Consider the following 27,553-nt stretch of genomic DNA (forward strand, 5'->3'; position numbering starts at 1 on the left):
AATGTTTGTATGCTATTTATTTTCTGTGAGGCATACACATTAGCATGAGCTCAAACTGTGCACAGAGCAATTTACATGTTCATGTTTCCTTGACTCGTCTTCAAATCATAGTAACCGGTGGAAAGAGTCCGCAAGATTCTTGATTGAGTGATTTTCAGGGACTGCTGCTGTTCTTGTGAATAGCGCAAAACTTTCCACAAGATCTTTGAGGCAAAATAGGTCGCATGCTTATTCATCCGCATCATCCCAAATATTTACTCTGTCCCCTTTGATCCCTTTGGAGGGAAGTAGGATCCACATGGGCTGAGGCCTGAGATCCATTCAAGCATGTACACAAGATTATTAGTGGTTACAAAAATGGCAGCGATGAAATGAAGTCTCTTAAGCCATTGCCGATATCACAGAACCGCTCAGAATCGTGAACCAACCTCTTGGAGATTGGCAGATAGGTAAATACTAAGATAGGTTTCTGAAAGAGTCATTCATCTTTCTGTACAGCACTTCTGGAAAAGCAGTGGAAAATAAGAAAGAAATGAAACAGAAAACACAGAAGAAGAAATTACAACAACATAATTTAACAACCAAATATTTAAAAAAGGGGAGTGTAATGCGCCATCTTTTTATAACACCTCTTTGAAAAAAAGGAACTTCATGCATTCACTTCATGTCATATTATACAGTGTCATATACAAAGTACATTAGAGGCATACAGTTGAAAGGATTGAGGCTTTTCTAATGGCTGATAAGCAAAAGAACATTATTATTATTAAAATACAAGGATGAATATACCAAGATTGTATTTCTTCTAAGAAAGTCTCCTAAACAAAGAGCACATTCATAATTTTGTATGTACAGTATATATTTACTAGGAGAGATCCATGTGGATTAGCCAACTTGACTTTCTTCCATTCTTAAATTGAATGTAATAGCTCAGACTGGATTCACTGATGACAATCACTGAATGAAAGCACGAGTTTACCTGTGATGTTAAGAAAGGCAATAAATACATTTGTGTTTCCCATTGCAGCCAAATCACTGTCGCTTGCTTAGTTTGGTAGCAGAATTATGCAAAAACTATTTCAAAGTAGCCTGTGATTGGCTGCATTTCAATCCCGGGGATTCTCTGTATCTCGCCCAAAGTCAGCTGGGATATGCTGATGGATGGACGGACAGACAGACGTTTAGCATCTACCATGCATGACTTGCGAGAGGTTGTTTTGATGACTTGTCTGTAAGATGGTAGTGAGTGAGTTCATGAGCAGGATCATGCATTAAAAAGTGCTATCCACAAAGTTTGCTTATGGGTCATGAACAAACCTATTAAATGTCTATGCAAATCCAATGGCTAGAGCAGGCCACCCTACATACTATAAAAAACAACTTTAGTTCAAGTTTAAAATGGAACAACTTTAAAATATAGATTAATGATGTTTATGGAAACGATGTTAGTTAACAAAACAAAAAAAACACCGACTTGCTTTTACTTCTATTTTTAAGTTGAGGGGAAATACAATACGATGAAATAGTTTTATAGAAGTTTTTTTTACACAGCAATCAAAATGCATTCTCTGTCCATTTGCACTTTTACATCATCCTTAATGAACCAACAATCCTGCTAAGTAACATTTTTACTTTTTTTTCAATTTGCCTGCTCTCTATCTCTTTTTTGCAACTAAGGGTTGCAAGTGCCCATTTTATGTAGTGTAAAATGAAGTCAAATTGGTCATTTTAGAAAAATGGCACATCAGATTCTCTTGGGATTACCATGATGTCATCAGCGACTGACAGTGAGCAAGAACATCAAATAAATATTAAAAGGTAAAGCTACACATTTCCATCACTGAGCTCGCAATAAGCCGTGTTTAACATTTATATGAGATAGTGGGTTTGGCACTGTTTGGGAAGTGTAGCTTTTATGCACGTCGTAATTTGTAATCTGTGCTTTATTTTTTCAGATGTAATCAGATTACAGCGCACAGCTGGGCTCATTGGAGCAGTCATTGTTGCTATGGTTACTGTCCACATCTCTCTTCCGCAGCTCTCTGCCTGCTTGGTGCTGATCACTGTCGTCGGGGTGGCTGTGCTGCGTGGCGGAGGAAAGCCGCTTGCTGTGCTTCTGAGAGCGCCCCTCATTTTGAGGGTGGCTGTGAGCAAGCTCGAACCCCAAATCGCCCTTGGTATCATCCAACCCCTGGAAGTTGTCATACTGGTTACTGGTGATGATGTCGCTCTCGGCTACTACCTGCAAGTAAGCGCGCACGCGATGGTGGCGCGCCCCTTCTTCGTCACTGAAGTCAATGACTCGGCATTCATAAGTGCCCTCGTCGGAAGACTTGACGCGGGAAAGGCGGAGCTTGTGAGAGATGTTACTTCCCACAACCTTCACTACCTGGTAACAAATGAGAAAACGATAACCAAAACATGGCCAGGAAAATGAAAATCATGCCCCACAGTATCCACAGTGGAACTTCGAAGTGATTGTAAAGTACCCTAATATACATACTACACACACACACACACACACGCACACATTGGGAAAGCTCTGCGTGCGTGTGTAGCTATAGTTTCATTTCCCTTTGGCTAAATTAAACGATCCTGTCATTACAACATGCCTGCAGTTAATATTCCCGGATGATGGCTTATACAAACACAGTCTTCCTGCTCGTCTTGAAGCAGAGACGCTCGACATTGTGACCATTAGCACAACGCAATGAGCTCTGATACAAGAGCTGTATCAAAAATTGCTGATGATACCTCTTGAATTTGTTAAGTGTAGGTTTCAGTTTTACAGATTGCAGAAGGCACAATTAACCTGTTGCTGTTCATTCGATAAGTGACGGCTTCACGCGACCTCTAATCAACATTGTGTTCAACTAAACAAGATTTCAAACTGGCTAAATACAGAACCAGTGCCAATTGTCTACTATTTTGGGAAAGTACGCTTTCCAAATTTGGATGAGCTCACTTAAACCAAACTAAATAATGTATTGTTTGGTGTAAATGGAACTATAGAGAGAATGTGCACATGCATGTGGCTCATCGAAAGCTATCGGATGATTCATCAGGCAGCAGGCAACATCTTTAACTTGGCGTCTGCTCCTATGGATATGGATGCCAAGTTCATAAGGATTTTCCAGCTGTACGCACACGCGCACTCACACACACACGCGCACACATGCATTAATTCATGTCTATAAAAATGTGGAACTCATTTGCGTTTCCTTTGAAAAGACTTAGGGGATGTGGAAGCTTTTGTAATATCAATTTATGAAGGTACAGTATCTAAAGTACTTAAAAATCATGAAACCGTGATCACAAATACAGACGGATTTCTATTTTTGACATAATCCTCCTAACGGTACGCGTTCTGTTATTTACTAATTTACTCAAAATGACAACAATGAAAGCTCGTCATTGAAGATAGTCAGCGTATGCAGTTAAATGAAAGGAAATTATTCATTCGTACCTTCTTTCTTCCTACATGATTCTCTCAATATGCCACGTTAACATGGAAACCCGAAGGGACGTATGAACACATACAGTATGATTAGCTTCCCAACCTGTCTTCTGACCCTGCCATTTCTGAGAACCAGCGTTAAGTGACTGTGATGACCATCGAGGATGACAGGACCTTGTAAATACAATGATTGCATAATGCGTCAAGTGCAAAAAAAAAAAAAAAAAAAATCCCTGTGTATGAAATGTGATAATGAACACCGGCAAATCAGCCAGAACAAGAAATGTAAATGTAATCAGAATGGCGTTGGCACCTCGTGTAATCATTTAAGATTCTTAACAGCAGAGAGGCCATTAACTCACGCTTATCTTTGTTGCATCCTTTGGCAGCTCCTCCTCCACAGATACCTGCATGGGAAGAAATCAGAAAAGTAAGGGTTACATCCCAATAAGATGAGAACCGAAATGTGCTTTAAAGCAGCGATTCTCGATTGTTGTCACTCAGGGACTTGCATTTTCCATTTGTCACTTTTGATCAAATAAATTATTTGAAAATATTATATTTTGAAAAAATATTTACTTTACTTACAATATTATATACTTTACTGTACAGTTCACTACCATCAAAGTTATAGTATGTATGCCTCTATAACCATTGAACAACCTTAGCTAGTCTTAATGATGTGATGTTTCTTTCTCAAGTTTTTTGTTATCTCGATGTTACCTCATTGGTTTTCCACGATTGTTTGTCAGTCCAATCCATATGGTTCCGGATGTACCACCACTGGATCTCGAGAGAGTAGGAGGGCATGCCTGCCCCCCTGAACGAGCAGGCCATCTCCACATCTTGACCCCTCTGAGCGGTCACATCATGAGGCACCTCCGTAAACATGGCTGGACACACAAAGTTGGTTGGAGTTAGAGCGCCGCTTAAGTGCACTTGACTTACAAAGCAATATACTATGAATGCGTGTTCTCATGTGTGTGTGTGTGTGCGTGCGTGCGTGCGTGCGTGCGTGTGTCTGTGCATATATCTTGCATATTGAATAACCATTCAAAATGTTCCACAATGCTATACGTAGGGATTTCCCAGTCAAAACAAGAAAAAAAACAAAAGGTAATTCAAAGCATCAATGTAACACCTGCTCACAACATGCTGACATGTCTGTTAGGGCTTAAAGTACTTGACTCCTCAATTGCTGATGCTGAAATGCCGGCAATGAGTAATTTACCTATTGTAAGGTTCACTACAGTGCTAATGACTAGAAAACCTTGTTAATTTATGATTTTTTTTTTTTTTAACAATAACACAATGTTTAGGTCTACATTTCAAGATGCCTAAATGAAGCGTTTTCTATTTTCAAGACAATCCAAATTAGTATTCCTTATTAAATAAGGTGATTTATAATCATGATTACAGTAATAGCCATCTTGAAGCGTATTTACGCTCGACCAATATTTACATTTGTGGAGTCAAAATGTAACTGTAGGTATATGGATTATATTTTCCTAAATAGTGGTCCCCACTACAATACACTTGAAACAACATTTTAAATAGAGGCCTAATTTTCTCCTCAGGAAGAAAAACAGTTGGTGGGTTGGTAGGGGGTGAGGCTTCAAATTTGCTTCATGAACCAATTGTATTTTTTGACTCCTCCTTAAAATTGACTTATTTCTTAACCCCCTTATTTAAGTCAACAGTGCCGTGTCTCAAGGAGTCCAAAAAATACAACAGGTTCATAAAGCAACAATGAAGCTTAATTTTCCCATTGCTAGTGGCTGTGTAAGGCTTGCTGATAGTTAACAGAAGGCATTGATGTACCTTGCACGTCTCTAGCACAGCCAATCACTCTAATGTGATCCCTTTCCTGCTTCCAGCCACTAGTGTACTCATTCGCATAGTTGCTAAAATATGCTGTGATGTTTTATCTAGCGTTAGTTCAAAACGGCATCCGTCAGCAGATGTGCGGTTATATGATTCATAAAGCATCTGCACTTTGAAAGAGTGTACATTTCTCCCTGTAACGCTCCAATACTGGTGACTATTGATGTCATTCAAGGCACAGAAGCAGACATTCAGGATGCAGAAAGTGGCGCGTGACTGCATCTGTCAGATTAAACGCTACTAGTTGTCTTTGTATAGGAAAGGAGAGGCGTGCAGCATGTGGCAGATACACACTATTCATAGAGACAAAGGACACATAAATAAGAAACTGACTTTGTATTAAGACACAAGAAAATCGACAGTCTTGGAATGATACGACCCCTGAATAGTAAACATGCTGTGTATATAATTGATGGGAGGAGGGGGCTGAGGCATAGATCTATTTTTACTGGCCTTTATACTCACATCCCAGTACACAAATATCAATAAATAGCCTCTTGAGAGGTTCTTTGACCAGGTATATTTATTTATTCATTCAGTCTTTTGTCAATTTATTTAGCAGCATGTGTCGAGAGAGGGTAGCATGTGTTTCTAACATTATATAGTGCTTCATAGCTTTTTACTAAAAAAAAAAAAAAAAGGTGGATTAGTAATTAACCAGTTCAAAACATTGTTCTAAATTACAATTACAGTAAGATTTATGTAAAATGTATTATTACTGCCCTCTGAGATTAATCAAGTTAAATACGAAGTGATCAATTAACAAAATTTTGAACAAAAAGGGCTCTAAAAATGTTCATGAATTACCCTTTACCGTGTTAAAAATATGCTGCGTTAGAAGAACACTACAAGCCTCAAGTCAAACATTTTTCCTGTACATTGATCAATTGTGCTTGTATTTGACATCTGCAATAAGCCAATTGCTGCACCCACTATTGATTTGACATGACTGAGCAAGCAACTCCAGCCCCCTTACTTGTTGATAATATTCAAAGCTGCGTGAGTCACTCTTGTGGAGGAGATAGCGCCAGTAATATTGCTCCTCGCACTGATAATCTATTTTGTCCACACTGAGCTGTGATGCCCACAATAGAAAAATCCATGCACTATACATTTGATAAAAGCAGGCTTAATGCTTTTATTTACATTTTCTATACAAAGCACAGGGCAATGATAGTGAGATCATTCTAACCCTGTGTATCAATCCTCTCTTTGTGACTTGTTTTATTTGAAATAAATAATCTTCCGTTTTTCCTGAAATTGCTACATATAGGCATATATTTTGTATAATTTTCATCTAAAATATAAAATTAACAAATGATTTGATTGATTTGATTGATATCTTTATTTCAAATATATTTAAAACATAAAAAGATGAAAAAATAAAACAAATGAACAATGCATTTTAGATTACATACAAATTACAAAGGTGTATTAGGGCCACACTAAAATAGAATTTATAAATTAAAATTATAAAAAATGAAATGAGTTTGTACTTGGAATTCGGGCATTATAGTGTGTTGTCAGTAGTTCCAAAAATGTAAAAAAAAATAAAAAATCTGAGAAAATGATAATCTTGCCTCTTAAATTTTTTCCAGAGCAGATTGTGTAGGTGCGTAGTAATTAATTTGTCAGTAGTTGCACCAGTTACCTTGAAAACCTAGTTGCTTTGTTGAATCTAGTTACTGATTATAGAATGAATGAATGAATGAATGAATGACACCATTTAAACGAACATTAAACAACTAGGGGGAGATAATAGCATCAGTATGAATGTGGCCTCTTAGCATTGACACAATTATCCTTCCTCTCCACAAATCTCCACTATCACATTGATTCAAGGCCTATTCCGAGGCAACTTGAGGCTATCTAATGTTGTATCACTTACTAAAAAGTCTTCTCTAATGTCCAGACTGCCACCCAGGAGAACTTATAACGTGCCCTCAAGTGTTGTCGTTATCTCCAAGACAAACCGAAGAAGGCACGCAGCCGCAGGCCAGCAATCAATGCTCGAATGCGTCCAAGTCGAGTCATTTAGCAGAGAAGGAAGAGGGGTGGGTCGCAGGAATTAACGCAGGAGAAAGAATCATGAGGCTGAGAAGATGTGAAGAAAATAAACGTTCACTAAAAAGAAAATGTTGGATTCTGGGGCTGGAGAAGTATTCTATTGTGGCTCTAAAGAGCAAAAAGAAAAGAGGAAATGAGCTCCCACAAAATTGGAAAATGCTGCCTTTAATAGCCAGGCTACAGAATGTCCTCCTTTATGGTGAGAAATTTGAGTTGGAGTGTCATTTGTTCATTACATATTAAAATGTGCTTTCTGACAGAAAGTTAGCAGAGTTAATGCTGATGACTGAGTTCAACAAGTCTCTGGTCTATTCGCTTGAGCTGCTCCATTAAACCATATAGTGTATATGCTTTCCAGGCAGTACAAGTGAGGGTTCCATAGTGTAGTGGTTAGTGCCGCTGGACTCTCACCCCAACGATCTGAGTTCGAATCTCGGTGTGACCTAACAAACATTTTATCATGGAAAAATTTGCAACACCCGCCCTCACCCCCACTTTGGCTGTTTGATCTGTGACGTCACTTGGACACTCCATTAAGTTACACCGCCATTTTCAAGTGTACCTAATAACAGGCCACTTTATTAGGGAAATATCATGGTCACAGATGTCAAGGTCTAGTCCTTGGGGCCGCATTCCAACATGTTTTCCAAGATTCCCTTGTTAAGTGCACCTGCGTGAAAAGTTTTTGGTCATTTTCACGTTCTGCAGGAGCTAAAACTTTTCACGCAGCTGCACTTAACGAGGGAATCACACGGACACTCCATTAGGTACACCGCCATTTTTAAGTGTACCTAATAACAAGCCACGTTATTAGGGAAATATCATGGTCAAAGGTCACAGGTGGCAAGCTCTAGTCCTTGGGGCCGCATTCCAATATGTTTTCCAAGATTCCCTCGTTAAGTGCACCTGCGTGAAAAGTTTTAGCTCCTGCAGAACGTGAAAGGAGCTAAAACTTTTCACGCAGGTGCGTTTAACGAGTGTAACTTGGAAAACATATTGGAACGCGGCCCCTCGAGGACTGGAGGTCGACACCCCTGGTTTAAGTGAAAAGTGCCACACCTGCCCTCACCCCCACTTTCTGATTGGCTGGTTGATCTGTGACATCACTCGGACACTCCATTAGGTACACCGCCATTTTCAGGTGTACCTAATAACAGGCCAGTTCAATCGGGAAAAATCATGGCCAAAGCTTAACTGAAAGTGAAAACTGCCACACCCGCCCTCACCCCCACTTTCTGATTGGCTGTTTGATCTGTGACGTCACAGGGACACTCCTTTAGGTACGTCACCATCTTCAGGTGTACCTAATAACAGGCCACTTCATTAGGGAAAAATCATGGCCAAAGCTGAACTGAAAGTGAAAGTGAACTGATTGGCTGGTTATCTGTGACATCACTCGGACACTCCATTAGGTACGCCACCATTTTGTACCCGGTGCACCTAATAACTTTGTGCATTTTTTGTACGTGTCAAGAATGTGTATTTGACTACTTACTCTTTATTTTGGGGGACACCGACACATAGTACACAACGTAAAACACATATGCATATTGTCATATAAAGCAGTTAACCAAATTTCAGATTTTTGTTTTCATGCCCAAAAAATAAAAACAAGGAATAAAACACCAGACACGTTTGAACAGGTTTTAATGTTTATTAAAATAATAATAATAAAAGTAAATTTCAAACCAGCAATCTAATGATGTATTGGATAACAAAGTGAGCCGTAAGCTTGGAGAAAACGTGCATAAAAGAAGTGGTGTTTCAGTGAGTGGTTCTTTCTTTCCTTGGCTTACATCGTTCACGCCAGGAGGGAGACGCAATACGTTCACTGACTGATCGTTGATGCACGGGAAGGAAGGCAGTTGACCCATTGACACGTTCGCGAACAGGAAAGTCAGGATTCGTTCCCTCACTGATCCGTTCTCGCGATGAACTGGAAATGCAAATCACTCGCTCACTGACTCGTTCACTCACAGATCTGTTCAGTTGGGGAACGGGAAATGCAATTCACGACTCGTTCGTGAACGGGAAGTTACGTCATATTCTTCTTCGTTTTGTTTTACGGCGAAGTGGCACCCGCTTCAATGTGCATTACCGACACCTACTGGTTGAAGTCAAATGAACTTTAAAAAGACTGAAAAGATTCGTTCTTTTGAACGAATTGTTCACTCACGAGCCAACACTATCGCATGAAAGCTGATGGTAATGGTAACATTAGCCCCTAATTTTGCAATTTTACATTTGTTTTTTGAGAAAATATACAGATGCTTTATAGGACTGAAAGGAATACGCTATGTAATTTTGGACAAGATTGATTTTTTTTAAATCAAATTTCACCCATTAATAAAATTTATTTAACATTGTGCTCAGAAAACATCAATGGGAGCATAAAATGTTCACAGCATTCGTCTCTCCAAGCACATATTACGTATAACAGAGAAATGCTTTCTATGGAGCAACAATAAGGCTCTCATTTTGGCCCATGGTGACTTCATGCAGCAGCTCTGAATGATGCTGATTCTGCTCATTGTGTGCCACTGGTTTGCCACACGCTCCTCGTCTTATAAAAATGTCTGCATAAGAAGAAGTGAGGAAAATGCCACAATGCAGTATGAGTCAAAGCGATTACAATGCTAATTGAGTGGATCCGCTGTTGCATCTTTGCACACATATGCATATTATGTTTGCTCTGTTTTCATTTACCTTCAGCTAAATAGAACCATTCTCGCTTAATTTAATGAACATTCTTAAATGGCTTGCTTAACCCAACAACAGCCAAGTAGCTTCCTGTTCAACTTGAAGCAGGACAATTGAATTGAGATCAGATGCACACATTTTTTCAATGATATCTTTTCAATGTAAAAAATGACTTCCATATAGTTAAATGAGGAAACATGTTGTAGTGAATTCATAGAGGATGTAAGTCAGTAACAAATCCAAAATGATTTTCTATTTGCTTTGCTTATCAACTTTAAGCTTTAACAGGAAGTTTTGACTTTTTCTTGATAACTTTATTATATTAAACAATATCTAATTCCTTGATGTTTTAAATGTGAAAAAACATCGGTGGTAGGATTCCAAAGTAGCTCTTTGTTTAGACACTGCTGGCATACAGCCATGGAAACAAAACAGTATGCTGCTATGTACAAGTCTTGAAAGCAGTGATTAGTCACCGTAGGTTTGTCACAAGTAGCCATCCATTCAACAACCTGTCAAAAGTGTGAAAATAACAACAGATGGTGACTATTAAGGTCATCCCCATTGTCCCATTGTGTATTTTTGCCCAGTGCAGGTCTGATAAAAGCCATTCACATACAGTCATATTTAATCACTGTTTTAAAATCAGTACAATCCAAACTTGATGTGTTCGCTCGAATCTCAGTAGGCATTTTTCTTGTGTTTACTATGCATATACAAGGACCTTCTCACCAGCCAGCCTTGGTCTGTATGAGTTTCCTGCTGTTTTTGGCCAGAATCCCAACTGCCGGCCCTACATCCCCACTGTGCAGGTTTTCCTCTTAATCAAATCACAAAAAGGTTAAAAGGGGATGCTGGGGCTTCCTCGCCTGCGGGGATCAACTAGAACAAACACCAAGGACGACTTGTTCTCTGCTGTAATCCGGTATATATGCGCAGGCAACTTCCACTTTCAGCAAAACCAAAGAAAGCACTTTCTTGTGGAATAGCTCAATGGTTTGAACACTACAACAGGGAACAAGGCCAATGCACCCTGAGGATCTTTAAAGGTCTACAACAGGGACAATCAATCGGCAGCCTGTGGGCCGAATCCAGATCGCTGAACCGTATGATCTGGCCCGCGACAGGATTCCATAATTATGAGGATCTAAGAGAAAATATTATGTGGTTGAGGTATATTGTAATATATACAAACTTTGACATTGCAATAGTTAGCACACTTTTATTTAAGTTAGACTCTGATGCCGGTTTACACACTGACTTTTTGCTATCTTGTAAGTGCAGAAACAAAGGGTTGCATTCCACATTCCATTGTAAAACATTTGTGGTTGCCTGGAGGTGTTATCAGCTACAGGTGGAGCGCAGGAGACGGAGGTAATTGGGTCATGGTTTGACCATTTGGGCTTAAGAGAAATACGGGTGAATGATCCTTCAGGCTTGAGAGGTGGAATGTGGATGTATGAAATAGTCAATTTGAATATTTAGGCTGTTCCTTTTAAGAAGACATACAAAGAAGAAGGGAGCATGTACGCACGCACACAAAATCAAATCTTTAATCAACCAAAATGGCTGTGTCAGGGAAGTTCTTTTCCATCACCAACCAAGCCTTGTCCGGAGGCCACTTCCATTGGGGCAGACCTGATTCTCACAGAAAATATACTACATGGTCTGCACTAAAGCAACTGAAAACAGCAACAACTTAGACTTTTGTAATCAAATGGAAAAGGTACATAAACATTCAACATCAAATAATAATGTTATCTATGTGATTTATATTTAATATTTATTTGAAGGTCTGGTCCCCAAAGTGACTGTTCAGTAAAATTCTGGCCCTGTATATCAGACCATAATTGAATAAATAAATAACATACATGTGTTTAACTTTTGTCTGCAGAACTTGCTGACTGTGCGTTATCGGACAAACGTAGCAGTGAAGCTTCACTTTGTGCGGCTGCTCTTGTTATTTTTACGTGACAATGATGATTGAATTCATTGCTTGACACCAACACTTTATAATAGTGTGATTGGTTATTCTTATCTATTAGAGTGGAGACCATTCAGTCAAATAAGTGGCAATCATTCTTTTAATTGAAATTAATAAACATCAAGCCTTACTGTACAGTGCATGTCCCCACTCACTTCAATCCATACTCTCGTCAGTAATAATTAGCTGCTAAAGAGTCCCTCTCGCGGGCTGATGATAAGCTTTGCGGTCTAGTAATGAGCCTTGGCACAGTATGGCAGAAAACAGCTGCCGATACCTTACTCAGGGAACCTGTAGGAAAACCTCACAAAAGTACAAACATGAGACAGTCTCAGTGAGTGGAATGTGCTCATTTACATTTGCTAATGAGCAATTAGTGTAGGACCACTCAGCGGGAAGTCTGAGCTCAATATTTCATGATTTTAATCAGCTGTCAAAATAACACAACATGCTCACGTGTTTCCTGAGATAAGTCAAGAAATTCATGGATACATTTTCGCTTCCGTGTTTATTCTATACAGTGGCTTTTTTTTTAATCAGGTTGAAAAAAACCTGCATTTCCAACCACTGTGGTGTGAGACAGCAGGTTTGCCTCGGTATTAACCCAATTTCACTTAATTGTATATTTATCTACAACAGAATATTGTTCCATTTATGCCAGTGACTGACAGAACAATGAAATGCTCTTCCCCTTGATGGCAGAAGCTACAATTAACTTGTTTGTCCAACTGTTGCCATATCACAAAATAACAGAATTGTGTTCAACTAAAAAGGCCCACATTTGTGAGTAAATTGGGACCATTAGACTTAGACTTAGACTTAGACAAACTTTATTGTCATTTTGTCTGCACATGGTGCAGACAAAACGAAATTTCGTTGCATACGGCTTACGACAAAGTAGTGATATTGCAGTCGAATGGAAGTAACATATCCAATAAAAAAAATATATATATATATATATATATAGTAAAAATAAGTATAAAGTGCAGCAGTGATAATTATGCAATAGTGCAAGTAGGCAAAACATTATTTAAGAGTGTGCAGAGGAATGCTAAACCATGTATTAAACTTCTATTTAAAGGGTTTATACAAGTTCAGTAAAGTTGGTAGTGCGAGATAGTGCAAGATAGAGGTCCGTAGTGTCATAAAGTACAGTTCTGTGAATGTGTGATGCAGAGTCCAGTTTAGACCTCAGCAGTTCTAGTGTTCAACAGTCTGATGACAGCAGGGAAAAAGCTGTTGCAGAACCTGGTGGACCTACAGCGGATGCTGCGAAACCTCTTCCCAGAGGGCAGCAGGGAGAACAGTCCATGGTGGGGGTGTGATGGGTCATTTATGATGTTACGGGCACGGGACATGCAGCGCTGAGATGAAATGAGATCATCATTCGATTTTTTCAGTCAAAAGCATTTACATTTCGTAATATTTCGGTTTAGTGGTGTTTAACTGTCATGGATGAATAAATATTGGGAAACATGGTGGTAAGGAAATAAATGGCAAGCTCAAATTTAAATAATCCAAAATGATTAGAATATTAGAAAAACGCATGTCATCTCAACTTACATCCACAGATAAGCACTGCACTTCAAACACACTCATTCTAGTATAACTTAAATTTCACACAACAAAGTGCTCCAAAGAAATTCCCTACTCTTAGAGGCCCACATTCTGCCATTCACTCAATAATATTGAATGTATATTGTCTCGATACAGATAAAATACCTCTGTATTTGGTAAGAAAAATAGTTCTGGTTCCTTGCAAATAAACTCTGCATTCATAATCTTTGAACAAACTATAAATGATATATTGTGTGCGTCCTCCATGGTGTGAAGTTTAATCAAATGTCTTGAAAAAAAATTGCACTACTCCAGTCAGTTGGCATTATACTAGTGTGTTCAAACGACTATCAGACAGATATTATAAAAGTCCCACAGCTCCAATGGAAAAAATGAATTATTCATTGAAGACTGTTTAGCACCTTCACAATGGGGGATTTCCCTCCTCTCATTTAGCCAATATGCAGTACTTGTTCTGTATCATGGCCTTAACCTCGCAACTGGCAAGGAGCAATCCAAACACATACTGCCAAAGAGCCAGTCGATGAATTTGGAGATGTGGTGTACCTTGAGGGACACAGCAATCGATAAAGCCATCTCCAAGGTGAATCTCTACATCAGCACAGTAACACACACAGTGCAGACTCAGCGTTCTGCTCAATCAACTATTCTCAAAATACCAGCGTCTATTACTGGAGCCCAATATTTTTATTTGTATCAGCATCGAGAGGAAGCAAGAGGAAAGAAAATATAGATAATCAAGTAATCTCAGGCATACTGTACATAAACTGATTGTGGGCTTTAATAAATTCAGTGTTAGACAAGCGAGTTAAAAAATGAAGGGAACAAAGTTTTTCAATATCAAATGAAGTCTAACTACAGTGAATCTAGTAGAATAAATAGCAAGAAATGTAGCAAGCTAAATTACAAGAAAATGACAAAAGTAGCTAAACTGTAGCTAAGCTTTTAACAAATCAACATGGTTTGGTTAATGGCCAGAATTCTGTGCACTGATAAAATATACTTTAGTTATTTAGTTTTAGTTATTCTTGTCAGCTTTATCTGTTTGCAACGAGAAAAAAAGAATTACAGAGGCCAAATTCTACAATTTACATTCTCGAGTGGGATAAAAATGAATCCAAACAATGAAAAGAAAAAATATTTCCTCTACTCATACTTTTTATTCTGATTTGCAACTAGATTCATTTTTAGCTCAGTCCTTGGTGCATAACACCACAACATAAAGACTACAAAAATCAACAAAGAGCTGACAAAATAACACCCTCCACCTTGATTCTCCGTGCAGGTCATCGCATAATAATAACATGCAACCTTCATTTTGTGCATCGAGATGGTGAAGTCAGAGGCTGCTGGCAAAAATGATAAGATGAAGCATCTTTCCATCAGCTTTACTCTCCAGGGTGGACCATCGGGTGGAGGAAGAGGGGGAGATGAGAGGAGTCCTATCGGCAGACAGCATCTTATCTGCCTAGCCTCTCTAACGTGTGTGTCCTTTCCTGCACCGACACAGACGCAGAAATTGGACGATGACAGCAACGCTTGCTGGAAGCCTGCATCTGAAATTTACTACTTAAAGGTGAGCCCTCCCTGCTGGGCCTGACTCACAACAGAAACTAAAGAGATGGGGGGGGGGGAATAAATCCACTCAAGCTTGTTTCATTCCTTATGCATCAATCACTTCCTTGCCGGCGGCGCATACACGGATTGTAAACAAATATTAACATTGTGCGTGCCATAATTCTTCAAAAACAAGAAGAGCTGGATAAGGCTATTTTCTTTGACAACACACTTCCACAAGTAAATGGATAATGCTTGTGGGAAGTTGCAATACATACATTTGCAATGCAACTCCCACTGATGGATTTGTTCCAAGTCACTTTCTCTTGTCCTCTATCAAGACACCTTACAGCTGCATTTTTAGAGAAGAATCATTTAGGATTATAAACAAAAGGAAAGACGACCTCAAGAAGATTTTGATTTCATCATGTTTCTTAAAACATTCTTAAAAGTGCTAAAGAGCAAAGCCGAGAGGTATTGTTGAGTTTTATGTCGAGCTCACCTCTCGGTCCATCTTTAAACCATGATTGTTTTAGTGTCATTATTTATTGACTGTGTTGCTGTTTGTAATTTATTGTTTTACTGTCTTTGTTTTTATGTCTTATGTTTACTTTCTATACAGCACTTTGTATGCAGCTGCGGTTACTTTCAGCTGCTCTAAATAAAGTTGAGTTTAATTGAGTTGTATAACCTCCCTGCCTATCCGTGCTAGTTTTGACAGTTTTACGATGTCAAAATTACTGCTGTGAAAAAGGTCAATAAAAACAACAGAGCTAGTTGATTTAGAGGCTTAATTGGATTTCCTACAAAACTCTTGTGAACTCACCTTCTAATGAAAGCCCAGCAAGAATTAATGTTAAAAAAAGACCCAAAATGGGGTGGGGCTACCCCCAGAAGGTGTGCAGTGCTAAAACTACGCAGGACAGTGCAGCTTTGCAGGCTGGCAAGACAGCTGAAAATAAGCTTTTCCCATCTGGCACAACTCCCCGCTACTAGCCAACACAAGGCTTCCTTCACACATCCCCAGCCACATATTTCTTCCTTTTTTTCTCATTCTTTTCCTCCCTGAGGATTACTGCTGTGCAACCGAGGCTCTCGTGGGACGAACTGACGACAAGGATAAATGAGTGAACTGGCTCTCTAGATGCTCTATCCTATATACAGTATATTTAAAAAAAAAAGGCGGAAAGTACATATACCTACACTCGCACTCAAGCATACACACACACACACACACACACACACACACACACACACGCACAACCACGTGCACGCGGGGCAGCTCAGTGGATTTAACCTGCAGCACTTCCTCACACTTCCAATCCCTCGTGCATCTATGAAAGCTGACATTGACGTATGGATGGAGATTACAAGACAGACTGACGCGGAGCTTTATCTCACAATTAATGTCATCACAAACATACACTACATGCAAAAGGAATCACCTCATATATTGGAGGAAACAGGAAGGGTAGCTGGGTGAAATGCATGAACTTTCTCCATAAAATAATGGAAAGAGAGACAAAACATTATTGTCAAACTGGCGCTATCTCAATTCTTAACTCTACAAACAATGGTTTAAACAATGGAAGAAAAAAAGCAAATCTTCCACAAGCAAGCCCTCTTGCTAATTTTAACATAAGGTCAAATGTAATGACCTCCAATGAGATTTTAGATAAAGTATTTCAAATATTTCATCCATCTGTCTGTCCATCTATCCATTATCTGAACAAGAGTCACGGGCGTGCTGGAGCCTATCCCAGCTGACTTCAGGCAGTAAGCGAGTACACTCTTAACTGGTTGCCAGCCAATCACAGGACACACACATAGACAGCATGTATGTGTTGTGATATTTTGTTCCGATAAAAAAACAGAAAACTGACCCTGGGATTGAACAGTGTTAGTTTACTATAGCAGAGGGGAGTGAGTGGATTTGTAACATACTGTTGTCCAAACACAAGCAAAGATTAAGTAGGACTTTATCATATGCACAAAAATCAGCCTGCAGTTAAATGTCATCCCTCCTTTCTTCACCTCCTACTCCTCATCTTGCTGCATCTAAACATAATTTGCAGCAAGATGATAATAATAAAATGTCATTTCAACTCAGAGAAATAAGCTCGCCTGTGAGCCAAACTGAATATTTAGGGAAATTTGTGTTCTAGTGGCTGCTCAAAATTAAAAAAAGAATAAGAATAATAATTGAAACTTTCTTCCAACGTGCTTGTTAGAAGATCATTGACTATTATAGTTGCCTTCAAAAGTGAAAGATTTGACAAGAATGATCAGGGTGAAAGGCAGTCTCCAAGTGCCCACCTGACAGTGCAGCTCTGTGATTGCCCTAGCACACTTAACATCATTCGCCCAAGGAGGTCTGCTTGCAATTCTTTATTTTGCACACCTCTACCTGCCACAGGACTCGCAACAGTGCAAAACGCTAAATTCTTCACGCTGCAATTTTTTGTGTTCTAATAGCTTTATAATGTTTAATATTGTCTTTGAATCTAACTTAAAAAACAACAGTACAACTCTAAATATATTTTGAAGAATTTTATATGGCCTCAATCTACATTCTAGATAATACGTGGTGGAAAAGTGCCATCTGAGGCACCTGGCCTACTTTCTAAAACTTCTCCAAAATGTCTAAGGGAGTCACATGTGATTATTACAGCGCAAACCCAACTGTACTTTGAAGCGAGCACCGCCCTTCTCGGCATCAGCTCCAAATGATCTTTTCATCTTCTCTGTGGCTGCCACGCTAGTGACATCTCTGCCAAATTTCCACCAGTCAGAACAGGAAGGTAAAAGAGGAGGAAAAAGGTGCAAGATTATTATTATTATTTTTTTTTTTTGAAGCGTGAAAAGTGTCTCATCTAATGAGGACACGGGACATCATCTGACACTGACATTTTGCACTGAAATAAATTTGAAACGCGCTTATGTGGCATTTAATCAGAGTCGACCTAGGGACTAAGATTTGCTTCATCTGTTGATGATTTTAGTTGTGTCAGCGCTGTGTTTGTCTTTCTGAAACGACAATGAGGGGGAGCTAATGAGCTTGACACGCTGCACCGCTCAGCACAACAGAGAGACATCACATCATAGCAGGGCCTCATTACGGGACAACGATGCTTTATCGAAAAATAATGACTCGCACACTTATGGAAAACATCTAACATAATACAGAAGAGTATGTACACATTTGGATCATGTGATTATGTGAGTATGTGCAGGTATCACGCAAGGGTCATACAATTAAATATTCGAGAAAGCCTCTAAACTTTAGAGGTTTTACTAAATAGCTATTAAATATGAACGAAGGGCTTTTTGTGTTTGTTTAGGATGCTTCTGTCAATGCGCCGTCCTTATTTGTCTGTTTAATAAACATGCACTGCCGTTCACAAGAGTAGTTTCCAGCTCTTTTACCTTTTTTTTGCAGCGGCCATATTCTGCGGGAAACTGACGGGAGAAGTGGTGATATGCTGTTCTAAATTGCATCCTTTAGGGCTGCGTTTACATTGCATTCCAAATTATCATGTAATTTTTTTCTCATATTTACCCCAAACAGTCAATGCAAAAGTCATCAACTGTTGTTCCATTAAATGGCAAAAATGCTATTTAATATTATTATAGTGAGTAGTTACAGGTTCAATTCTTCTCAAAGCTGGCCAAGACCCCATTAGTTGGACATCGATGACTTGCAGTGAACTAAAGAATGAAATCTTTCATTTTTGACTTGTGGACATGTCATGACTTTGTTCTGCGCTGCACGTGCACACATTTGACTCCACTTCGGTTAATTGCACAAGCAGCGAGTGGACCGATTGCAATAGACAGGCCATGTCTTTGTCCACACCCACTGGGCCTCTCCACAGTGGTGCAATCAGGCCCGGACACTGCAGAGACATTATCATGGAGAAGCATGGCTCAGGGCAGCACACTGTTTATGCATTTATTGAGCCTGTGGTATTTATGAACCATAAAAAGAAGTCAGATTTCTTATGACTGTGTGGGGCTAACCCCTGTCTAAGCCTAATGAGCTCGGGGGAGTTTTACTCCAAATAAAATGTGACTGGCATCTGCGCCACATGTTAGCAAAGACTTTTACTGTATCATACTAATACTTTGCAATAGTCAAGCGACTAGCTTTATTACTTTTTGAGAACAGTCATTTTGAAATGGTATAACAATAAATAGTGAGACAGACGCACTGCAGGTTTGGGGAATGGTCTTATTTAGGGTTCTACCCTAAAATAAAATTAACTAAAAATCTGCGTAAGCAGTACTCATTCTTTAGATAAGATTTGCTACGTGTTCTCATTTGTATTTTCTTCTTCTTCTTCTTTTTTTTTTACAGAGAATATTAATATGTAAAGATTTCACGCTTAAAGATTATTGGGAAACTGGCCTCGAGCTGTCTCCAGCTCCCTGTATATATTTTTTGTAAACGTGACATGCTAGCTAGAATCAGTTTTGGGTGGGGTGTTGAAAAGTAGCACCTTGCTGACATACTATAGTGTAACCTTCTCACACTCTTCAGAATGGAATCATCTAAATGTAAATGTTCTATATAAGTATATATGCAAATTTTCATATCAGCCACATGAAAGTAGGAGTAGGAATCCAATGCTTGAGAGTGAGCACAGAGTAATGGTTCTTCCAATACGGCTGGCTGTTTTTCCCCCTAAAATGATATTTGTAAATTGACAGAAGGCTATGATGTTATTGCATGAAGAATAGCAGCTAAATGTTTCATCATTGCATTAGGTCAACACTGAACAATCCTGCATAAACTGCATTCCTAGTGACAAAAAAACCACAATATAATTTTTGCATTTTGGAAATGAAATGGGGGGGAAAGACATCAACAATGTTTTTTTTCTACAATGAATTAGTATTTAATAAATCCTACTAATTGCTCTATTTCAAAAAAGGTTTTTAACGAATACACCCCAAAAGAAGGCAAAGCATGAAAAAGATTAGCATAAGAAACAGAATCCACTACTTTCATTATGTGTGTGTCACATGAGCAATAATGCAAGGTGAGACTCTCTGATCCACTCTGCTGAATGACTAAGTAATCCTCTTTTCTTTCATGACTCTCAACCGCTACCAAGAAGTGACCATGAAATTGCTCTGTGTGTTTAAATTGATCAGAGAGCTGAGAGCTTTGCGTATAATTTATGCTTTTATCAATTACACAAACGAGGACTTTCTTTTAATGATGACTATGGAGACCGCACTCTACAAGCATTAACACCTATGGAAAGTAAAAATGGAAGAAAAGATGGAAAAACCTGAAAGGTGGAGTAGAGCCATGTCAAGTTACGGCAGCAGAAAAATTATCGAAAAATGTTTTACATAGAGTAGAAAAACAATGATCTTGACAGAACAATTATCTATTTTCTGAACTGTTACAGACCATACCGTATTTGAAATACTGTCCCATTCTTGTATAGTTGTATAGTTATAGTTAGCTGAATAATCAATTAATCAAAGAACCATCAGATTACTAATTAAAGTAGCTGATAGTGAGAAGCTCTAAAATTGAAAAATGCGCAGCTAATCCGTCTGAGCAGTATTCAAATCAGTATTGTCTGATCACACTCCTGGATGGTTGGTATTGGAATCAGCAGCTTAAAACCTTAATTGGAACATATATACAAATAACCATTTACTGTCACAGTCACACCTATGGGCGAGAGTCGTCAATTAACCAAGCCTTTTGGAGTGTAGGAGGAACCCAGAGGAAGGAAAACCCACAAAAACACGGGAAACTTGCAAACCCAAGACAAAAAGCCAGAGGGTGCGATTTGAACCCGGAAATTTCGAACTGAGCGGCAGACTAACCCACGATTTGTACTCTATACAATGTGCTGTCTGGAAAACAATCTAATGCAATGAAACTGGACTAATTTACTACATGGTGGCCTGCTGGAGATGAGGAGCTCTTTCAGGCAGGAAACGACTAATCTCGAAACTATGAATGCATCACACTACATCGCCCATCCTCCTCTTGCCTCGCTCAGTGAGACTGCCAACACATGAATCCTGCCAAGTGGCTTCCCAAGAGAAGTGTGACTCCAAATGTGGATGCCCCAGTGTGTGTGTGTGTATGTGTGTATGTGTGTGTGTGTGTGTGTGTGTGTGTGTGTGTCTTGATGCAACACTGGCAGTAATGTGTCTAATGGAAGATAAGCAATACTCTCGCATTACCAGCAAAGCTCGTCCCTCAACATTAGCAAGCAGAGTGGAACAGAGGGAACAACGCTTCCCCCGTCCATTGGCTGGAACACACGTACACACACACACACGCACACACAGACACACATTCTTCCTACTCTCAACACCAGAGAGACACATTTACCCAGATTTCCTTGATTTAGAATAGGGAAAGCAATAAGTAATCAATGTTTTTGTAAAGATTATTTTGAAGAGAATGGAAGACTGTTTCTCTGAATGTTCTGAACTCCTGTTGCAAAGCCAGAACAAGGCTGTCCATACCGTGGATGTAATATAGTAGCTTGCCATAATGGACGTCACACAGGTTGTGATTGACTCAACAGCTATTCAGCTGATTGCAGTGCAGTTGGTTTGCTTCAACAATCAACAGTTTTCAATGAATCAATTATTCTGCCCACCCAACATTGCATGTGTGTTGTGATGCACATTTTTTTTATAAGCATACGCACACACACACACACACACACACGCACACACATACACGCACACACACGTGCACACACGCACACACACGCGCACACACACAGTCCACTAAGCTTCAAGTCACAGAGATGATTTTCAGTCATGGAGGGATACCTCAAAGAAAGAACAGCATTGGATCACCAATCTCAAAGCTGCCTGCAATCATTTCTCGCCTAAACTACCCCCCCCCCCCCCCCCACCCACACACACACACACATGAGTAAAAGACATATTCAACATAAGGCCCTCTGAAGAAGAGGACAGAAGAGGAGTCCTTGACTGTAGGCTGAGCCTCCGGCTTGTTTGTGCTGCTTTTAAAAGGGAGCATTCTGATTGAAGGGAAAGCGAGGAGGAGAGGATTCTGGGTTATATTACGCAGTACGCACAACTTTAACGATGGAAGGTGCCGAGAGTGGAGCTCCTGTGTTTGGTCAAGGGTTGGGTGGATCGATAAGGCCGTGGTTTCTTCAAGCAGAACAGTACAGTCAGATACGCCATTGTTAGAGCTTATACGTATGGTTTAGTACGTATGGTCATGAAGGGTATCAAAATAACTAATGCAAACAGTCAGACCTTTTGACAGCCATTAGTTGGGGTGCCAATTACTGTAATAAGGTACCCAGCCAGTCGCAGGGAATGTACATACTCTATTAAAGAGAAATTAAGAAAGGTTGTGGCCAGTAAGTGTAGACTCAAATATAACTAAAATATACAGAATAGTCTACATTCATCTTATTTGATAGCTCCAATTGTCTTTAATGTCATCTGACTGTGTTCCAGGGAGGAGTTAGATATGAGAAAACAGTTGTTCATGTAATTGTAATGCTTATTCAGTGCTACTGGGATGTGTGCCCGTATTAATGGATCTAGTGAAGCGTATGCTTGTCATTTTAACGACTTGGTAAAGCTCCAGCGCAAACCTGCACTACTTTACGCCCCTGCGGAAAGAAAACAGGAGCAGGGAGGGGAGGGGCGATGCCGAGTCTTCTCAAGCACACTTGCAACATGCACACATGCACACATGCACACATGCACACACACACACACACACACACACACGCACGCACACGAGTATATCTGACAAGCTGCTGCTGAATGTTCGCCAGCATTGCGTCGGCTGTTGTTGAATGTTTAACAGTTGAAGAGAATGCTTGTAACTTTGCTTTGATTTCATCTTCATTTCTCAGACATGCCTTTTTTGGAAGGTGGAAGATTAACCAGTAAGAGTTCTTCTGAAAATGTTGAAGGGATTATGTACTCAGACAGTAATCAGAAGAAGTTTGGAGAAAAAGGTTACCCTTCAACTGAACACACCTCTTTTTGGCTTTTTGCATACATATCAAACTATACATATAAGGTATAATATGCACAAACAAGCGAACAATTGGCATCCGCAAGTTGAGGTCAAACTCTACAAAAAAACTGATGGATGAATGAGTGACATCAAAACAAAACTAATTGTCAAATGTCATTAGAAAATAAAATTAAACCTTTCGGTGGCCCATCTTACTTGGTTTCCCTTGAGAAGTTTTAGATTCCTTACGGCCCATTTAGCCTTCACTTATTAATTAAGACAATTGATTGGCTGGAATAATCGGCTGGCTGGATAAGCATGCCCTAATGAGACGGTAATTGAAAAGTATCAGTGGCTGGAATGGCCCTGAGACAGAGAAAGCCTGGGACATTGTCTTCACACCAAATGTTTTGCTTTCCTTTTTGCTTATCAATTTATTTGTCCTTCTTCTTCACTTTTACTCTGACTGGTCATGTGCCAGAGTGTGGACAATGAGCAGGATAAATCATCACCCCAATGGTCTTGGAAAGCACAATATCATCTGTCTCCAAAAATAAATTCGAGCGCGTGGGTGTATTTCTCCGCTCCACCTATTATTATCCTCTTCAAATATACATCAGGACCTCCAAAGTCAAATATCACCATGGTCATACTTTTTTTTTTTTAATAAAATGTTCCCACAATCTGTCTCCAAAGTCAGAGTTATACATAATGTAAGAAAGACTAAAAAGTAAGAAAATCAGACCTCACTTTTAGCAAGCGTCAAAAGATTAACTTTTTCCTTGGCTTTTGGGACAATTTCTGCAAGATCAGGTCTTGTTCTGAAAAAATCTCCCCAATGATAGGATTTTGTGATTTCCTAGCAATTTTGTAGAAGTAATTCTCTGAAAATACAAACACAGAGATTTATAACTGAAGTGTTGCATAATGATATTTATGTTTCCTGCCATTTAAAATCAGTGTTGATAATTCCCATGAGAAATCATTAACATGATCAGTGTCTTCATTGCTGAATGTTGTTAATTAACCATGACAAATAATTAGAGGTAAATTGCGCCAAGTGATTATTTCAGAAGTATTGCATCACACTGGTTGTGGCCCTCTGTATTAGTCCGCAGCAAAGTAGCTCTAAATTTCCAAACGGTAGTTGACCTCTGATGTACCTGCTCTCCTCTACAAGAATTCACAACTATCAGCTGATTCTTTTAGACTTTAAATTCAGCTCCATGGATTTATACATCAATGAATCAATTTGCTGCCGCTTTAGTTCAATTAGGAATGACAGACTGAGAGCTCGAATGTGCAGATTGACTTTACATAGCATTTTCAATTGACACTTGTACATATGTATATTCTGTTTTTGCTAAGACAGCAGGACTAAACCAAATCAAACGCATCCTCACACATTCATTTCCCGCACTGTGCTGAAATAGCTCCACCAACCAGGACATTATTCACTTTGAAAGCAGGTTTCCTTCAGGTTATGGATGAAGCGGCGCCCCCCTGAGATATTACTCACACCACTGCCAATGATGAATACAATGGACATTTTTCACCTAAATGCAAACAAAGTGCACATGCTGTGATTGAGCTCACTCTCAACTAAACATTTCCCCAGCAATAACTGAGGTTTTCTTGAACTTGCATTTCTTGCCATCGTAGATGATCAGTACAGTTTAGTCAAGGCGTAAGGAATTTATTTTCACTTTCACAACCCTAGCCCAGTGGAGTTATAAACCACCAGACAGCGCTTGTTGTTGTATGACAGTTTGCACCTGCGGTGACCCACATGGGAGAGACATTAGCCAGGAACCTTTAACGAAGGGCAGGGAGTTGACAGGTTTCTGGGTTCAAAAGGTTGAAAGAGAATCACTTACTGCACAGTCAGTTTGGTGTGGAGTAAATTTGACGCAACCCACAAAAATACATATTTTTAAACAATTTTCAAAGTTGATTCTGGCAAAGAACAATGACAAGCAGTTGGAGAGCGTATGTATAGTGCATATAGTGCTACTATGGCATGGATTTTGATTTCAGTCGTTTTGGGGAAGAGGGATTATTCAAACAATGTTGCCATCTCAATGTATAAATCTTACATATGCAAAGGAACATTTTTGCTCTCTGTAAGATGTGTAAACACTGGAGGAGAAGAGCAAGAGGAGCTCTGAACTAAAGGGGAGGATGTTCAGGCAGCGCTCTACTGACAGAGAATACTAACTTCCATCTTGTGTCAGCTCTGCCTGACGAAGAGGAGGGTGTCTGCCACGCTCGGACAGAACAAAACATGCTGTCAGACATTGAAGATCAGCAGTGCCTCAGTAGACATCTCAAACGCAGAAGACTGCCTATCAGATCATTAAAATGGGGAAAAAAAAAATCATCCAAGTTCTGACTGCCAGACATACGTAACTTTTAGAGAATGTAAATTATCTTACCCTGTTCTAATGAGACCCCAACACACAAGCAGAAATTCCTTTATTACAAGCGTAATAATGATAATCAAAATCCCTGACCAAGGATGTAATGCATCGATACAAATTTGATTGACATGGTATTTCTGTCAGGACAGGGGGCAACAAAGTTTGAGGTTTGAGACCCGCTTTTAAGCTCAAACACAAGAAGAAACACCTGCAGACTAAACATTGACCTACCCAGCAATATGCAGGTTAGACTTGTTATTGCGGAGATGTCAGAATGTGTCATGACCACTGCTTGAGCAAGGCATCGAGGCAGACGACTTTCTTCCGCGTGTATTTTACACAGAGTGGAAATGAAATTTAGAAACCACCTCTTGCATATGTATATTATTTATTTATAACGAATCTAAAGTTAAACTGTTTATCCTCATTAGGGTATCAAGTAAACGGGAAACTCTGAGCTGATTTTGTGCAAGAGGCGGGATACAAACTGGACTGGTTGCCAGTATTTGCGGAAAAATAAAAATATTGTCACCCTCCTAAATAAAATCCCACCCCTCCCCCAAGAAACCATGAAAAATTTAACCAATTTCTGATTACATTATCTTTATAAATAATTTCATTTTAGGTGTACAAATAAATGATCTATTTGACTAAGGATATAACCGATTTTAGCAGAGGTGGTCAACATCCTGAGGAAAGGTTTGGGCCATTATCTCAAGAGACAATGCATCAAATAGGCACGTTATCTTCTAATATACACCTTATAATTAATAGTTATTTTTCCATGTGCAAATGTTTCACTGCAGTAACAACACAGTGTTGTTGCAGGTCCATTTTGAGTCACTGTGTATGTGCAGTTTAGAGATCGCTCTCAGAATGAATCAGATGAGAATGCAAAAAAAAAAACCCCAAGTATGTTGTTAAATGGATACTTCTCTGACACTGTCGATCAAAACTATGCCTTCTTCTCTTCCTTTTTTGCAGAAGCAGACTTTTTAAGATACTGCTCAAACTACTCGATCTTACATTGCGTATATTTATTTTATATCGAAAAACTCTTATTTGTTTATTTTTATTTTCATTAGATTTAAAAAAAAAAAAAAAAACAAATGAAATGTTTCACGCGTGGGAGTAAACGGCATCACCCGAGCAAGCTTCCAAGCACGATCCGAGTGTGTTCGCACGCCTACCGTGACTGCTGATGTGGTTCTCCGTGTGTCCGTGTCCAGTGTGTCTGGTGGACACGCACAGCCCCACGTAGTGTAAAGTCCCCAGTAGCACCCTGAAAGCTCCCATTGCGCTTCTTCTCGTGGCTGTGTCTTCTTCTTTTGCTCACATAGGGCGGAGGTTCTTCTCTCCAACGCCTGATGCGTTAAATCCACGGGGAGGGAGGCTTGTCGTGGCGTGAAAGTGGGTGGGTGGGATACACACGTCAAGCAGCTCACCCGGACAGAAACGGACTCGTCTCTCGCCTGCCCCGCGCTCGGGTCTATTTGCTGCGGAAGGAGACGTCACTGAGTGCTGGGGCTGAGTGAGGGGGAGCGTCAGCATTCATTAGTAGCAAATATTTTTATCACTGACATTTAGTGGAGGGAAATAACAACAGAGAAATACTTAAGTGGATTTTTCAGATATTACAATCACTAAGTGTATTACAGATGCCGATGAAGTCACAGTGACAGACGTAAGTAAATGCGGGGAAGTCAAAGGCGGTTGAGATTTTGTTCGAGAAACATTCTCAGTCATTTAGATGTGCAGCAGAAATTTACCTTGATGGTTCGTCGCCAGTTGTGCTTCAAGTAAGTAAAAGGAGCCCACACAAAACTGCTCAAAAATGTGTGACTGCTCGGTGGAATCCTCGTTGCTGCTTTTCCGACATGGTCGCTGTCCGTGGTGCTGAAACACAT

At 39.6% G+C, this 27,553-nt stretch overlaps 1 protein-coding gene across 1 annotated transcript; it reads right to left on the reverse strand.

Annotated features, from left to right (window-relative positions):
- vstm2la (V-set and transmembrane domain containing 2 like a) lies at positions 1 to 27,553 on the reverse strand. Its single transcript, XM_088368751.1, has 5 exons — positions 27,416 to 27,553; positions 26,837 to 27,142; positions 4,181 to 4,350; positions 3,820 to 3,864; positions 1 to 2,389 (listed from the first exon to the last, which is right to left on the reverse strand). Exons 2-5 carry the CDS (start codon positions 26,940 to 26,942, stop codon positions 1,967 to 1,969), a joined length of 744 nt encoding a protein of 247 aa, XP_088224877.1. The 5' UTR covers positions 26,943 to 27,142; positions 27,416 to 27,553; the 3' UTR covers positions 1 to 1,966.

The sequence above is a fragment of the Syngnathus floridae genome, chromosome 2 (genome assembly GCF_059516105.1).
Source record: "Syngnathus floridae isolate MCC-2025c chromosome 2, RoL_Sflo_1.0, whole genome shotgun sequence".
NCBI lineage: Eukaryota > Metazoa > Chordata > Actinopteri > Syngnathiformes > Syngnathidae > Syngnathus > Syngnathus floridae.

Excerpts from the sequence above, each read along its gene's own strand:
- vstm2la (XM_088368751.1), bottom strand. The coding sequence starts at position 26,942 with ATGGGAGCTTTCAGGGTGCTACTGGGGACTTTACACTACGTGGGGCTG. Across the intron at positions 4,351-26,836 it reads GAACCACATCAGCAGTCACG|CCATGTTTACGGAGGTGCCT; the intron begins GTAGGCGTGCGA and ends TTGTGTGTCCAG. Across the intron at positions 2,390-3,819 it reads AGGATGCAACAAAGATAAGC|GTAGTGAAGGTTGTGGGAAG; the intron begins GTGAGTTAATGG and ends ATTTGTTACCAG.